Source organism: Leuciscus leuciscus (genome assembly GCF_965113295.1).
Source record: "Leuciscus leuciscus genome assembly, chromosome: 12".
Taxonomy (NCBI): Eukaryota; Metazoa; Chordata; class Actinopteri; order Cypriniformes; family Leuciscidae; genus Leuciscus; species Leuciscus leuciscus.
Window position 1 is genome coordinate 34,811,992 of NC_138736.1, and position 15,272 is coordinate 34,827,263.

The 15,272-nt window shown below is 38.3% G+C and overlaps 1 protein-coding gene across 3 annotated transcripts in view; it reads right to left on the reverse strand.

The window, feature by feature from the left end:
* Positions 1–1,189: 1,189 nt before the first annotated feature.
* col22a1 (collagen, type XXII, alpha 1) overlaps positions 1,190–15,272 on the reverse strand; it is a 60,872-nt gene continuing 46,789 nt past the window's right edge. For all 3 annotated transcript variants that reach the window (XM_082185424.1, XM_082185425.1, XM_082185426.1), the window contains 27 exons: positions 13,615–13,719; positions 12,848–12,892; positions 11,812–11,889; positions 11,315–11,350; positions 11,172–11,225; positions 10,365–10,409; positions 10,199–10,228; positions 9,074–9,187; positions 8,853–8,906; positions 8,115–8,168; positions 7,940–7,993; positions 7,796–7,849; positions 7,639–7,692; positions 7,069–7,122; positions 6,925–6,978; positions 6,703–6,747; positions 6,509–6,562; positions 6,332–6,385; positions 6,187–6,240; positions 5,870–5,941; positions 5,654–5,689; positions 5,524–5,568; positions 5,208–5,387; positions 5,049–5,115; positions 4,780–4,962; positions 4,622–4,699; positions 1,190–3,998 (listed from right to left, as the gene is read on the reverse strand). In XM_082185424.1, the coding sequence (XP_082041550.1) occupies positions 3,805–3,998; positions 4,622–4,699; positions 4,780–4,962; positions 5,049–5,115; positions 5,208–5,387; positions 5,524–5,568; positions 5,654–5,689; positions 5,870–5,941; positions 6,187–6,240; positions 6,332–6,385; positions 6,509–6,562; positions 6,703–6,747; positions 6,925–6,978; positions 7,069–7,122; positions 7,639–7,692; positions 7,796–7,849; positions 7,940–7,993; positions 8,115–8,168; positions 8,853–8,906; positions 9,074–9,187; positions 10,199–10,228; positions 10,365–10,409; positions 11,172–11,225; positions 11,315–11,350; positions 11,812–11,889; positions 12,848–12,892; positions 13,615–13,719 (1,947 nt within the window). In that variant the 3' untranslated portion in view covers positions 1,190–3,804. The remainder of the gene's footprint in view (positions 3,999–4,621; positions 4,700–4,779; positions 4,963–5,048; positions 5,116–5,207; positions 5,388–5,523; positions 5,569–5,653; positions 5,690–5,869; positions 5,942–6,186; positions 6,241–6,331; positions 6,386–6,508; positions 6,563–6,702; positions 6,748–6,924; positions 6,979–7,068; positions 7,123–7,638; positions 7,693–7,795; positions 7,850–7,939; positions 7,994–8,114; positions 8,169–8,852; positions 8,907–9,073; positions 9,188–10,198; positions 10,229–10,364; positions 10,410–11,171; positions 11,226–11,314; positions 11,351–11,811; positions 11,890–12,847; positions 12,893–13,614; positions 13,720–15,272) is intronic.

Consider the following 15,272-nt stretch of genomic DNA (forward strand, 5'->3'; position numbering starts at 1 on the left):
ATTGTCATAATTTACTCACCCTCATGTCATTTCAAACCCGTAAGACTTTAGTTCATCTTAAAACACAAATGAAGATGAAATCTGAGAGATTTCTGTTCTTCAATTGACAGTCCATGCAACTCCCACTCTGACGCTTCAAAACGTTTGTATAGAGATCGTATCTGAAGAGACACGATCGCTTTATATGATGAACCGATTTCATTTTTGATGATTTTATTCACATATTCATATTCATCGAATATTCATCGAAACACATCAGATATAGTAATGCTCAACCATTCTTGCTTGAAGTGCGAGAACCAATGAGGTTCAATGTTTATATATACAGCGAATTAATCTCTTCAGACTAATGCGCTCGATTCATTATTTTTCCGATCTCTCTATACGAACTTTGAAATATCAAAGTGGTAGTTGTACGGATTGACAATGGAGGGACAGTAATCTTTCAGAATTCATTAAAAAGATCATTTCTTTTTCGAAGATGAACGAAAGTCATCTTACAGTACGTGTTCGGAACGACACGTGTGAGTAAATGACAATTTTTTAATTTTTTGGTTGAACTATCCCTTTAACCCCGGATCTCTTTATGTTTACATTGACTAGAAGACTGGCTGTACAATGTTTTAAGGTCATTTTCAAGATAATTATAGATACAGACTGGCAAAAAGGAACAATTCCGGAATGACGATTTTATTGTAATACAATCATTTGTGAATTAAATGAAGGTTTAATACGCCTTGAGCTCCATGTCACAGAAGATCAGTTCGACTCAAATAGGGTTTAAAAACAAGCGACTGTATTCTTCCTTATAAAAATGTAACATGGTCATGACAGCTGAGCTTTGCACAAATGGTGAGGATTTTAACTCTAAAGTACCTTTGATCTGCATAGATAAAAAAAATAAAATAAAAAAAAATAGACCTAATGTGCATTTTTTTCTTCTTCAAATCAATGCAATTTCAATGTCTAAGACCTAAGACACATGAAATCTATCTTAAAAATAACAACAATAACATTTATAATAATCATCATCTTTTATATTAACTAATACTAATTAACTTTTTTTTGTTTGTTGTGGTTGTTTTTCAGGAATAAAATATTCAAACTTGTAAATTCATCACTGATAAACACTGTATACGGTATTAACATCATAAGTTTTCCCCCACAATAACAGCCCAATCCTATAAAATGGACTTGTTCCAGTCTTTATTAACACATACGCTCTTCCTCCATACATACACATACATCAGACTAATTAAGATTAATTATAGCACCAGTGAATCAGTATAAACAGGTAGATTATACCATGCATAAATTATACTATTTTACATCACCTGCACCTGTAGCTCATTAGAATAATTTAATGCAAATTGGTATGAAAAAACAAATACAGTCATTACCAGCTTGAAGAAGCCAAACAAACAGGAGGATACAAAGTCAAAAGAGCAACTATATCTGAATACAGTGGAGGAGAACATAACAGTAATGCTGATAGCGAGTATTTCTTTGGCTTGCACTAAAAAAGCACCATGAATTTACATAAATTTGCATCAGTAATAAGCTCAGCGATTCAAAATACATCACCAAAACATCAACTCCTGGACAAACAATTAAGAAATGCAGGGGAAAAAAAGAAACAAACTTGATAAGAACAAGATTTCTTATGATTGTGTATATAATACTAGTTACAAAGAGATTTATCATGAGCATTGAATGGTATCATGTGTGGTTTTGCTTTAAAATATAATTAATCAGTCAACAAATTCAGTTAATTCTTACCACATCCACTAATGATGCTGTACCTCATTTCAGCCATTTTGCTAAATTCAACATGTGACCTCACACTAAAGCCCAGTCAGTATGTCACACTAATGTCAGTATCAGTCTCAGTCAAGCTAACTCACAATCTCCTAAACAAAAAATATATATTTTCGTAACTATTAGTGTGCTGACGAGAGTTCGTTTTGACGCAGTCTCTCTTCTTTCAACAGCTTTATCTGAACGCTTTAGAGGCACAAATGATGCTAGTGCACACTCACACTGGACTTTTAACCAGGACTTTGTGTTCCTGAACCATCATAATGACAACGGCAATGCCGTTTGAAAGGGAAAGTGCTACGAAAAACTATTACAAACGACATCATAAGAGGCATCAATGGTGTGTATTTCTGCAGTGACAGCCATTTTTGGCAATTGTTTTACTGACAAACCAGCTGTGTTAAACTAAACATGCATTGAATTGAGCAGCTGCCTTTCAGTCATCACAAACGCAAGTTTAATGATCCAAAATGAAAACAAAGGCAAGTTATTCACTTGATGCATGGCTACAAAGAGATATATCTTACAAAACGTAGACAAAAAAAGAGCAGAAATGCACTTCTCCTCCATCTCCAGGACCTCTAATGATCCTCATTGAGATTTCCTATTGATGAGTGCAAAAGCGTTCCTGTCTTTTCCCAGAGGAACAGAGCCCTCCATCAATAAACCTCAAGCAGAGAATTCCCCAGACTTGATAAGCACATCCTGAGCCAATACCGATATCACTAACAATGCATCAACTCCATGACCTCAGTAAACGGCGTGAGTGTGGGCAGGATTGTGTCACTATGACATCACGGTCTGGTAAGTAAATGTCTTTCTGTCGTGACAGGATTTCTCGTCCTGTTGCATGAAACGCCTTGAAAGTCTTCACTTGAAGTAAATTACCTTGAGCTAAAACTTACTAAACTACCCACCCGCCCTCCCCTAAAAATTAAACTCTGACCGGCAGGACACTTGTGGGCTTTTCACACTTTAAATTGTTGACCAAGAGCCATTTTTAACCCTGGGTTAATGTGTTTCACACTATACTAGGTTAGCATTCGATCCTGGGGTGTCATGTAGAGTGTAAAATCTTTACAAAATATGGGTTATTATTATTATTTGCATATTATTGGGTTAAATTCATTGAGTGGACAAGTACAGTATAATACTGTCTCTTCTTAACGTTTACTGTAACTGTTTTAGACACTGTACAATCACAGAAGTGTTAGCATTAATATTTAAGGCATTTACAAGATTTTAGAGCAAAAAACTTTTCTATGACCTTTTATGACCCGATGTGTGAACCAGTTCAACTGATTCATTGAAAGAAACGCAACTTCAAAATATCCAAGCGATTCAATATTGTGGAGTTCATAATGACACATTTCTTTTTATATTCACTATAGAAATGACCCATACATTTTCCATGAACACAATCACCTTTCAGGGTTAATCTGGAGCTTTCACAACACACAGTTGGAATGCTAAATGCTAACACTTTTAAAACTATAGACCTTGTGCGCCAGAGAAACAAGCGCACAGCCATCTTGTGTTTGAACTTCTGTTTTTGCGGTAACTGTATATTTTGTTACAGATGGCATCACTGTTGAAGAGGATGAAGTGGAATTACTTATTGTAGAGTTAACTAAAGCATTGTATCATGAGCACTGTAATGTTTGAAGCGGATGTCATGACAAATGCCAGTAGACCGGGAACATTTTAAAATGTTCATTCACAATTCAGTGAGATCTTACCTTCATGCTGTGGAAACAGACCGGAACAGACTTTGTTGCTTAACCCAGGGCTAAAAGTAGACTTAACTCAGGGTTAAAGAAGACATTAACCAAAGTGAAAAGCCTATTACAAACACACATTTACATACACACACACACACATGTGATTCAGATCGCTGGAGTTCTCCTGATGGTAAAGAACATATTCTTGGCTCACTGAATGTCCAAGTTCATAAATAGTTGTTAGCCCAGGACAGTGAGCGGTGTATTAAGTGCCCTTGACGTTTTTGGTGTGAGGTCTTGATGCCAGACTGGCGTAGTAGGCACACTGTGAGGGGTCACACTGCCCTGTCGGTCCAGGAGGTCCGGGCTGACCGTGAGGACCAGGGTTACCAGGCTCTCCCTGAGCACCTGCGGATCCAGGAAGACCATCTTTTCCATATCCTGGCATACCTGCAGGACCTGTGGTGCAAATATGATCTCAGCCGTCGTTTATCATTACTTACAACACGTTTACAAGGAAATTTTCGAGTAACAATTCACTCCAAAATCAAAAGAAAAAAAGAAAACGATAATTTATATATATATATATATATATATATATATATATATATATATATATATATATATATATATATATATATATCGTAAGATATATTTTAAAACACTTTTGCATTGACTTTTTTTTTTAAAGCACATTTCTTTCCAAAATATTTACTTCACTAAAGAAGAATATGGTATTTTTATGATTGTAATGTGGAAAGAAAATAATTTTTCAAATCTAAAATGGTTTTAAATCGACAATACACAAAATATTACCATGATGAATTACTATTTTATAGTTTTAAATAATTATTAATCATAAAATCATAAAGTATTATTATTTTCTGCATTAATGTCGGGATACTGATGTCAATCTTGTCCTAAAACAGGCTTCCTTTCTATTATTAAACATATAATTAATTTTTTCTTTTAAGTTTTTCGGTTGGATTTGGGAAATTTTCTTGACAGTTTTCATGAGATTCATCCAAACACATCATTGATCTAAATCATAAATCTAAGCATTGATGACCAAAAGATCTTACCAATGGGGCCAACTGGACCAGGCTCTCCTCTCTGTCCAACACCGTCTTCTCCCTTTTCACCTTTTGAACCTCGTTCACCTAAAAACAGCGTAGGTTGAAAAGATTAAACTTCAAACATCAATCGAGCAAAGAAACAATCTGTGGTTAGTTTGTGGTACCTTTAGGACCAACTGGACCTCTGGGTCCTTCTGCTCCATTTTGTCCAGGCATTCCAGGCTCTCCAGTTAGACCTTGTCTGCCAGGAGATCCATCTTTACCTGGGGAACCAGGCGGACCGGGACGGCCAGCCGTGCTCTTGATATGAGCGGGTTGCATTTGAGCCATGAGGTAAGCTAGTTTAGCTGTGAAAATCAATGGAAAGTTTAGAAAATATAAAAAGAAATTGCAAAGTATCAAGTCAAATACATTTTCGCCAAATGAATCTCACCATCCAATTGTTTGGAAAGTTCCTCTTGAATGAGGCGTCGCATTTGTTCCAGTGATGGCGTATCGCCCTTAAAAACACGTAATAAATATCATGACATCATTTCGACATCATCAGCATCACACATTTTCTTTCTTTTCACATTTTCTATTGTAGACTCACTCTTAGACCTGGGAGTCCCGGCTGTCCTGAAGAACCAGGGGGCCCAGCAGGACCCACTTCCCCAGGGGGTCCCGACATGCCCATCATCCCTGTGTGACCCTTCCTACCGGGAGGGCCAGGGTTACCCGGAATACCCGGATCTCCAACGGGTCCTTTGTCTCCTTTTATTCCATTATCACCCTGCAGAAACAAGCAACCAAGTAAAACAAGTGGTGATTTGATGATTTTGAAGTGGTAAATGTGGATGTATGGATGGATGGGAGGACAGATGGATAGATAGATGGATGGATGGATGGATGGATGGATGGATGGATACCTTTTCTCCCTTCTGTCCTCTGTCTCCTGGTTTTCCTAACATGCCCTATGATAAAAACATGGTTAGTTCAAAAATTATGAAAAAGTGCTGTTCATATAATATTAATGAAAAGTAAAGAACCATTACTCACTTGTTTTCCCTCTGGGCCAATTGGACCAGACGGACCCTGAGGGAAAAACACAAGTGTTTGCTCATGTTCACACAGGCTACAACACTTCATATCCACTTAGGATTGAATGCTGTTCATTTCTATAGATTTGCAAGGCTTGTTTTAATGGCATAAAAGCTTTACTTTTAGATATGCAAGAACTGAAATTCCCATCAGTCCCAAACCAACATCACTCACCGATGGCCCTTTTGGACCTGGGAATCCGGGTAACCCTTGGCTCCCTGCTTCACCTTTGTGTCCTGGCTGACCCTGAAATACAGTAAAACAAAGTGATCATTTACAATAAACATTGCTGATAATAATATAGTTCAATAAAGTTAAGGGGGTTTTAGATGTTGTGCTTTGTGTTCTATTTTAATATGCGGCCCCATAGAAATTCAGAGCCATGCTTTATTAGACACACCAGCGAGAGGCAGTTTTCAGGTCCAAAAGTGGTTGTAAATCGAAATCTCAGTTCATTAAACAACATGGTTGACATGCTATAAGAAACTTACAGGATTTCCCTGAGATCCGGGCTTGCCCGCTGGTCCTGATTCTCCAGGTTGACCCTAAAAAGACGAAACACAGTGACTCAACAAAATAATCACACTGGTGCAGTTTTGTTTTGCAATTTAATTGGTTCATCAAAGGCATCCTCACGGTTTCTCCTCGTGGTCCTCTCATGCCCTCTAGCCCTGGTGGTCCGGTCTTACCCTGAGCAACACAAGTACACCAATTAAAAGCCAACACCATCAGCTCACAGCGGTCAGGTCTGCAGTGACCTCTGACATACAGTAGAGAGATGGACCGCACAACATGGATTGGGTGTTTACTCACATCTTTCCCAGGTGGACCCTCACGTCCAGGAACACCCTGTATCCCATCTTCACCCTAATGCAACCAATATGACAGGTCAGCATTTATAAAAAGAACCCATGACAATTCTGGATTATTTATGGAGCATATATTAGTGCTGAAGCTTTGAATATGAATGTATCTATGGGCATTCATTTCAATTGCCATTGACTAACCTTTGAACCTGGTTGCCCTGGTTCCCCTCTGTGACCTTTGAAACCCTGGAAAAGACAAAAATAAATGTGGATATTTTAGCCTATAGGACCTATGGAACTATAGGTAACAGGTAATAATGCCATGGTAACATTTGTGTGAGGTGAAATAGTCTAGATTTCCACAGAAATCCAACTGTAATACAGAATAAAAGAATCTTCATTAGGTTTTTGGTCATAACTCACAGGCATTCCTCTGAGTCCGTCTCTTCCTGGCGTTCCTGGCTCTCCCTGTTTACCCTACAAGCAGAAAAGTTTTTCATGTTTCTGGCTGTATAGAACTAAGTTTGGCTAGGATGCTGGTATGCACACAGAACATCAGGCTCATACCGGCTCTCCTGTTTCTCCTGGTCTGCCATCCTTTCCGTTTTTACCCATCATGCCCTTCAGCACAGAATATGTAGTATCAGGCAGTATGTAGGCACCGGAAACAAAAACAGCATCATGGAGTTATTAGATTTACAGTTACACTCCCATTCAAAAGTTTAGGTTCACCTAGTTTTTTTATTAATTTATTTTTTAAAGAAATTAATACTTTTATTCAGCAAGGACACATTAAATTGATCAAAAATTACAGTAAAAACAGGTTACAAAATATTTCCATTTCAAATAAATGCTGTTCTTTTGAACTTCCTATTTATAAAAGAATGCTGGGAGAAAAATAAATAAATATATATATATATATATATATATATATATTTTTTTTTTTTATATTCATAAAATTTATATACTATATATTCATAGTATATATATTATGGCTTCCACAAAAAGCAGCACAACTGTTTTCAACATTGAAAATAATAAAAAATGTTGCCAACCAAAAACTTTTGAACGTCAGTGTATGTGCTCTAAAAAATGTCAGGACATTTTAAAAACAATGAAAGAGATGTAATCGCTCACCATTAGACCCGGCAGGCCTGGAGGTCCCTGAATTCCCTTCAGTCCTTCTTTACCCTGGTAAAACACATTCTCATGACTATCAATCATCAATAACATAGACAGATTCCAGTCTTGCAATCCATCCAACAAATCACAGAACAAAACATATTAGCCTTGCCTTTTCTCCAGGAGGTCCAGGTGGTCCAACAGGTCCAGGGTTTCCATCATTACCCTATAGATACAGCAGAAATGTACTTTTGTTTAGTATAGTTACACAGTCTGGAAGTGTTCTTTTATGAAAGAGGAGTTTTAAAATACTCACAGGTTGACCCATGGCTCCTGCAGCCCCAGGATAACCAGGAGGTCCTGAGTTGCCCTGGGAAAATGCAAATCAATGAGAGAAAGATGTGGCATAAGGATAAATAATGGTAAGTCAAATAGTCTGAATATACATATAATACATATTAACTGTGATGAAAATGGTAGTTTGATAGTACCTTTTCACCCTTCTCTCCAAGTGTTCCTGGAGGACCTCTGTCACCTTTGACCCCCTGCAACGGAACACAAATAAGTTATTTAAAACAAACACCAGTGATGCAATGCTGCCGGTTGACACAAGTATATTTCACCCATATAAGGGTAGGTAGACTTAAAGAATATGCATGTGTAATGTGTACAGTCAAACCAAAAATTATTCAGACACCAGATATCATTTTTTATATTTTTTTTACAAGTGGGTGCAGGACACTATAGTTCATTTATGTAAGTGAGGATAGAAAAATAAAGTAAACTTTGACATATTATACCCAAAAATTCTTCATACAGTGGACTACCAGTAAAATTTATACCAATTTGGGACCAAAATTTATTTAGACACTTTCACCTGACCATGTTTTGCTTTTATTTTTTTCTTTAATTGGTAATGCGACCACTTCTTACACCGCAGACTGAACAAAATGAAGCATTGCTTGGTAATTGGTTGAGCTAAATTGGTATTATCTAATTGTGTAGTTAAATTTAACATCTGACAGCTATTCAACCCAATTCATTTGTGAGACAGTCTTACAGAAGGATGCCAAAACCAGTGAAATATCAACTGATTTGATAACTCTATAAATGTTATACTTTATTACCATTTTTTAAACTATAGCGAATAAACTGTGATAATGTGAGAAATGTTGAAGGTATCTGAATAAACTTTGGTTTGACAGTATATATATCGTCTACATTCTAACCTTGGTTCCATCAGCACCAGGAGGTCCTGCAGGTCCTGTTGGTCCAGGAGGACCCTGCAAAAGCCACCAGTTAAATCCCAATAAAGACTCATAAATTAATCGATTATTTGAGGTTTTAAATGGAGGTAAACGTTTATATTTCCATTCAATAAACTTCTGTCATGTTTCAGTTCCATTAAGCTTAAAGAATAAACGTTGATTTCTAAATCATGATTCCTCACCGCATATCCATCCTGTCCGTTTTTCCCAGGTGGTCCAGCATGACCTTTGTCACCAGGAGGTCCTGGAGTACCTGGTTGTCCAGATGGTCCAGGGGGACAATCTGAACAAATGTCCTGAGAAAGAGAAAAAGGCAAAGTTACAACCTTAACAAAAATGGAAATACTTAACAAGAACTAACACAATAAACTCAAAATCCTGGGTTTTCAACACTATTACTGTTTACAAATTTGAAGACTGCGTACTGGATCAATAAAGGTGAATACCAAATTATGCAACTACACATATTACAGAGAGCTTTAATGGTATAATGGAGCTTAACATGTCCTTTAATATGTTCTATCCACCATGGATGGATGGATGGATGGATGGATGGATGGATGGATGGATGGATGGATGGATGGGCAAATGGAAGGATAAGCGGATGGATGGGTGGATAGATGGATGGATGGATGGATGGATGGATGGATGGATGGATGGATGGATGGATGGATGGATGGATGGATGGATGGATGGATGGATGGATGGATGGATGGATGGGCAAATGGAAGGATAAGCGGATGGATGGGTGGATAGATGGATGGATGGATGGATGGATGGATGGATGGATGGATGGATGGATGGATGGATGGATGGATGGATGGATGGATGGATGGATGGATGGATGGGCAAATGGAAGGATAAGCGGATGGATGGATGGATGGATGGATGGATGGATGGATGGATGGATGGATGGATGGATGGATGGATGGATGGATGGATGGATGGATGGATAAAAGTCCAGATGGATGGATGGGCAAATGGAAGGATAGGCGGATAGATGAATGGATGGATGAATGAGCAGATGGATGGATGGATGGATAGGTGGATGAGTGGACGGATAAAAGGGCGAATGGATGGATGGATAAAAGGGTGGATGGATGGGCAAATGGAAAGATAGGTGGATGGATGTATGAGATGGATGGATGGAAGGGCAGATGGATGGATGGATGGATGGATGGATGGATGGATGGATGGATGGATGGATGGATGGGCAGATGAGTGGATGGATGTGTAGATAAATGGATAGAAGAATGGATGGATGGAAGAATGGTGGATTTTAGGATGGATGGATGGATGGCTGTTACCTTCAGATCAGAAAGGTCTGCAGCTTTTCCCTGGAAAAGAGGTTGGGAAAACAAACTCAATAAAAAACTTATTTAACTGCATATATGATCCATCAACAGAAGGTGAATAATAAATGTCAGCTGATTTGATGAATCCATATTTAAATGATGAACAGGTATCACTCACTGGTTCTCCAGTTGAGCCCTTCTCTCCAGGTCTTCCTGGTAAACCCTGCAGGTAGACAAACACACACACACACACACACACACACACACACACACACACACACGTACATGAGCATGACTCCTGCTGATGATCCTCACCACAGGAAAACACATTCAAACCGTGTTAGTCACAAACTGACACTGAATCCCCAAGAAGACTGAACGAGATCCACAGCAGAGCAGTGAGGCGGGTTTAGTTCTGCATCACGATTCAGGATTGAAAAGTAAAGCACTTCACTGTCATTGTACAGGTACAATATGATTAACGGAAGCTAAAGATGCTCCATCTGAGATGTTGAATGACTGTGTTCTGCGTGGATTTAAAAAAAAAATGAAACCAGGTTGCTAAGCAGTTAAATGGTAACTCTAAATTTAAGCAATATTAATAGTAATACCTGCATTACTAACTCGAACCACAAACGTAAGTAGATCTTTACTCTAACTTCTGTAAAAATGGACCAGTTTTAATAGCAAATCTTGTTTATTTTATCCAAAAAAAATTATCTAAAATGTGAATATGAAATCTCACTGAATTATCAATACAACCTGCTACTAACTATCATTAGCATGTAGCAAATTACAGAGCGTCTTCGGTTGTGTGCTGCGCGGTTTTAAGAAAGTATTGACGCAAAACAAAACATGTAACATGGTGTATCCATGGCCATATTAATCATCTGATCCCAGGGGCTACAGTTTACATGTAGCCTTTAGCTAATAGTGCTACAATAACAGAATTGTCCCAGTACAAGTAAATCAAAATGAATCTTACATTATGTCCAGCGGGTCCCTGTGGTCCGCTCACTCCTGGAGGTCCTCTCAAACCCTGAATATCAAACATGACACGTCACTTAAGGGTGTTCTGTGAGCATCTGTCTCGTTTGAAAGTGATATAAATATGAAGAGATTGTTTACCGCGGCTCCTGTTGGCCCTGGAGGTCCGGGAGGCCCCTGAGAAAGACACAGAATATCACTCAGATATGACCATAAAGAAATTTGTCTCTGTTTGTCTTCAGATCCATGAACAAAAAATCAACAACAAAAAAAGACAGTAGGCAGGGTTAGAAATAGATGGAAAATCACATAAGCTGTCACATACAGTAATAAAACTATGTTCTCTGCACTGTGTGCATACAGTATGTGTGCTTGTATGTGTTCACTCAAACTACAGCAAACAAAGGGCATATGCACGGACAAACATGCTTTTTTTTTTTTTTTTTACACTGGTTTCAAACCCCTTTCCAAATTCATGGCAAATTTTAAAGTCAGTTTAAAGGTCACTTTTTGGCCATATGGTTATTTTGGAGTTATTTGTGTCGCTAGTATTAGTGCTTATGTGAAAATGAATGCATTTTGATTGGATATTGCAATGGAAGAATGAGCAGATAGCATGACTGTGTGTGTTTGTGTACCTGGGGTCCAGTGGTTCCCTCTCCTGGTGGTCCTCTGTTTCCTGGCATTCCCTGCATTCCCTGTGGGCCGGGCAAGCCCTAAAACACAAAATAAAAAGTGATAAACAGGGCTGAATAATTATAATTCCACTTCCAATATAAAAATGATAACTCTGTGTATTGCTGCATAAGATATTGTTATTTTGTGTTTATAATATTGACTCTAATATATCTATCTATCTATCTATCTATCTATCTATCTATCTATCTATCTATCTATCTATCTATCTATCTATCTATCATTTTTTCTGTCTGTATCAGGAAGGCTGCATTTATTTGCTCAACAATACAGTAATATTGTAAAATAATATTACAGGTTAAAATAAGTGTTTTCTATTTGAATTTATTTGAATTGTAATTTATTCCTGTGATCAAAGCTGAATTTTCAGCATCATTACTCCAGTCTTCAGTGTCACATGATCCTTCAGAAATCATTCTAATATGCTGATTTCCTGCTCAAGAAACATTTATTATCATTATAAATGTTGAAAACAGTTGTGCTGGTTAATAATTTTGTGGAATAATTTTCCAGAATTCTTTGATAAATGGAATTTTCCTTTGTTTTCCTTTCCTTTGTTATACTATAAGTGTCTTTATTGTAACTTTTGATCAATTTAATGCATTTTTCCTGGTTAAAAGCTTTTTAAAAATATCTTACTGAATCTAAACATTTAAACAAGAGTTTATGTCCTGCATTTATTAAGTCTAGCACTGGTAAAGCACTGATTGATACAGTAGTACAGGAGCAAAATTAATATCTGGTACTTTTTCCCCGGGAAAACTTCTTTGCTAATCTGGTTGTCTGACATTTTAGTAAAAACCATCACATAAATGAAATGCCAATGAAAAGTGATTCAGCTTTTGCCTCTGGGGAACACGCACCTGCTCATGATATAAAAAAAATGCCCCAAAATATATTTCATGCTGATGGAAGGCAAAATAAAGTCTGTTTCTTTCTTGTAACAAGAAAACAAAACACACATAGAAGTCTCATTACCTTCAGTCCGGGAGGTCCAGCTGGACCCGGAGGTCCTGTATCACCCTGTAATTACAGAAAGCACATTAATACTGTGCTTCTAGTTTCTCTATTTCTCTCAATCTTTTATTAGTCCTTTCATTTTCCCTCTCACAAAATCCTATTTAGTTTGTTTTTATAAAGGGTTATTTTATTCCAAGTTTTTTTTAAGTCAAACAGAGACATACAGAATGAAATTTAAGTCATGATTCACTGAAAATCCCCAATGATGCCATTTTGTTTGGTGCCAATAATACGGCATACAAATTCATACATTTGATTATTATACACACGTGGTAATAATCATGTATCTCTGTTGGATAGACTGTGTGCGTGTGTGTATAGCTGGAAAAATAAGGCAGCTGTAACTATAAAACAACCCCAGTTCCCCTGTAACACCTGCAGCCACAGTCTCATTGACTCATTAGTTTAATGTGTGGTAGTTTTATTCTCCACGTTTCAGTGCTTTTAACCACAATCAGCAAATATAAATGGAAAAAGTTAGGGTAAACAACTTTAAGATTCTCCAGAGCACAAGATGTAAACAGCTTATTAAATGCAATTTTACACGCTCATGACGGGAAACCTTAAAACAAGAATGAAACAAAATGCATGATCTTTTCTTCTAAAGCAAATTGGCCAGTACTTTTGAGAATACACTGAACATTTGCGATTTTAACAAAGTCACATCAGTAACAAAAATATAATTCATGTTATCAAGCTTATAAATCACAAAATGAATGCATTACCTTCGTTCCATCTTTGCCTTTCCCCGGCAAACCGATTTCTCCTCTTAAACCAGGCTCACCGCTTGGACCAGGGGGTCCAGAAGGACCATCTTTACCTGCATCTCCCTGGTGGCATATAAATAGCCATAAATACATTTGGACAGGGTAAATTATGTTTCATGATAATAAATAACTTGATACAATAATCCATTGATGAGCCAAAACGTTATGGCCACCAGTCTCGTATGCTGTTGGTGTGCTGCCAAAACAGAATCGACCCACCAAGGCATCCATGAGATGCTCAATTGGATTGAGATCTGGGGAATTTGGAGGCCAGGGCAACACCTTGAACCCTTCATCATGTTCCTCAAACCATTTCTGAACAGTGTGCGGTGTGGCAGGGTTTATTATCCCGCTGAAAGAGGCCAGGTCCACCAGGGAACAGTATTGTCATGAAGGGGTGTACCTGGTCTGCAACAGTGTTTAGATAGGTGGCATGTGTCCACATGAATGGTCGGACCCAGGGTTTCCCAGCAGAACATTGATCAGAGCATTACACTCTTTCGTCCCACAGTGCATCACTTCCACAGGTCATTGCCGCACACGTACATGGCCGTCCATGTGATGTAAAAGAAAACAGCACTAGATGACCTTCTTCCAGTCCTACAAGGTCCAGCTCTGACGCTCATGTACGCTCATTGCAGGCGTTTTCGACAGTAGACAGGGGTCATGGAAGGCACTCTGATTGGTCTGTGGCTACTCAGCCTCATACGCAGCATAGTGTAATGCACTGTGTGTTATGATGCATTCCTTCTATGACCATCATTGCTTTCACACATGAGCGTTTGTTTCGAAACCTGGTGTGTTTTCTCCATTGGTTCGCTTAGGCATATGTGAACACGGCAGTCGCGCTGGGATCCACACCAAAATAATCGCTCTGAGATCGCCTGTACTCTGAGGCGGTTCGCTTGAGGCGTGAAAGCAATCCGACTTAACGGACCAATTAACCAAATGGTATAATAATTCATAACGGGATATGTGCTATATAAATAGCAGTAATGTTTGATTCTGTGAGTGAGCACATTATCACAGTTGAAAACCTAAAGAGCACATCTTCATCTTAATGTTGTGTAATTGCGCTTCTCCATGCGAGAATGCTGTTTCATGAAGCCTTGATTCCTGCATTATAAAATTTTTCTAGTGTTTGCGTGTGTCTAAAGCCACAATAAGCTTGTCAATCATCTTGATGGATGACGCAGAGGAAACTCTGACTCATAAGAGGACAGTTGTACTCGCATGTGACTTGCGTGAACACATTTTAGTACACTTTTAAAGGTTGCCTTGTGAAAGCGAACTGAACTAAGAAGAAAATGCAGCTTTGTAACAAATTAAGTCTCTGTTTCGGAACAAAACAAACGATCTATAGGTGTAAAAACACCCCAAATTTTGTGTGATTTGTGCCACAGTAGACCTTGTGCTGGCTATCCCGTCTGGTATTCCGCCTTCATTTCCCTCGTGCATCGATGAGCCTTGGGCGTCCAACACCGTCACCGGTTTGTGGTTTGTTCCTCCTCAGATCACTGTGGGTATATTCTCAGCACTGCTGACCGGGAGCGACACACAAGCCTAGCCGTTTCAGAGATGTCCTTGTCAAAGTCACTCAGATCTTTATTCCTGCA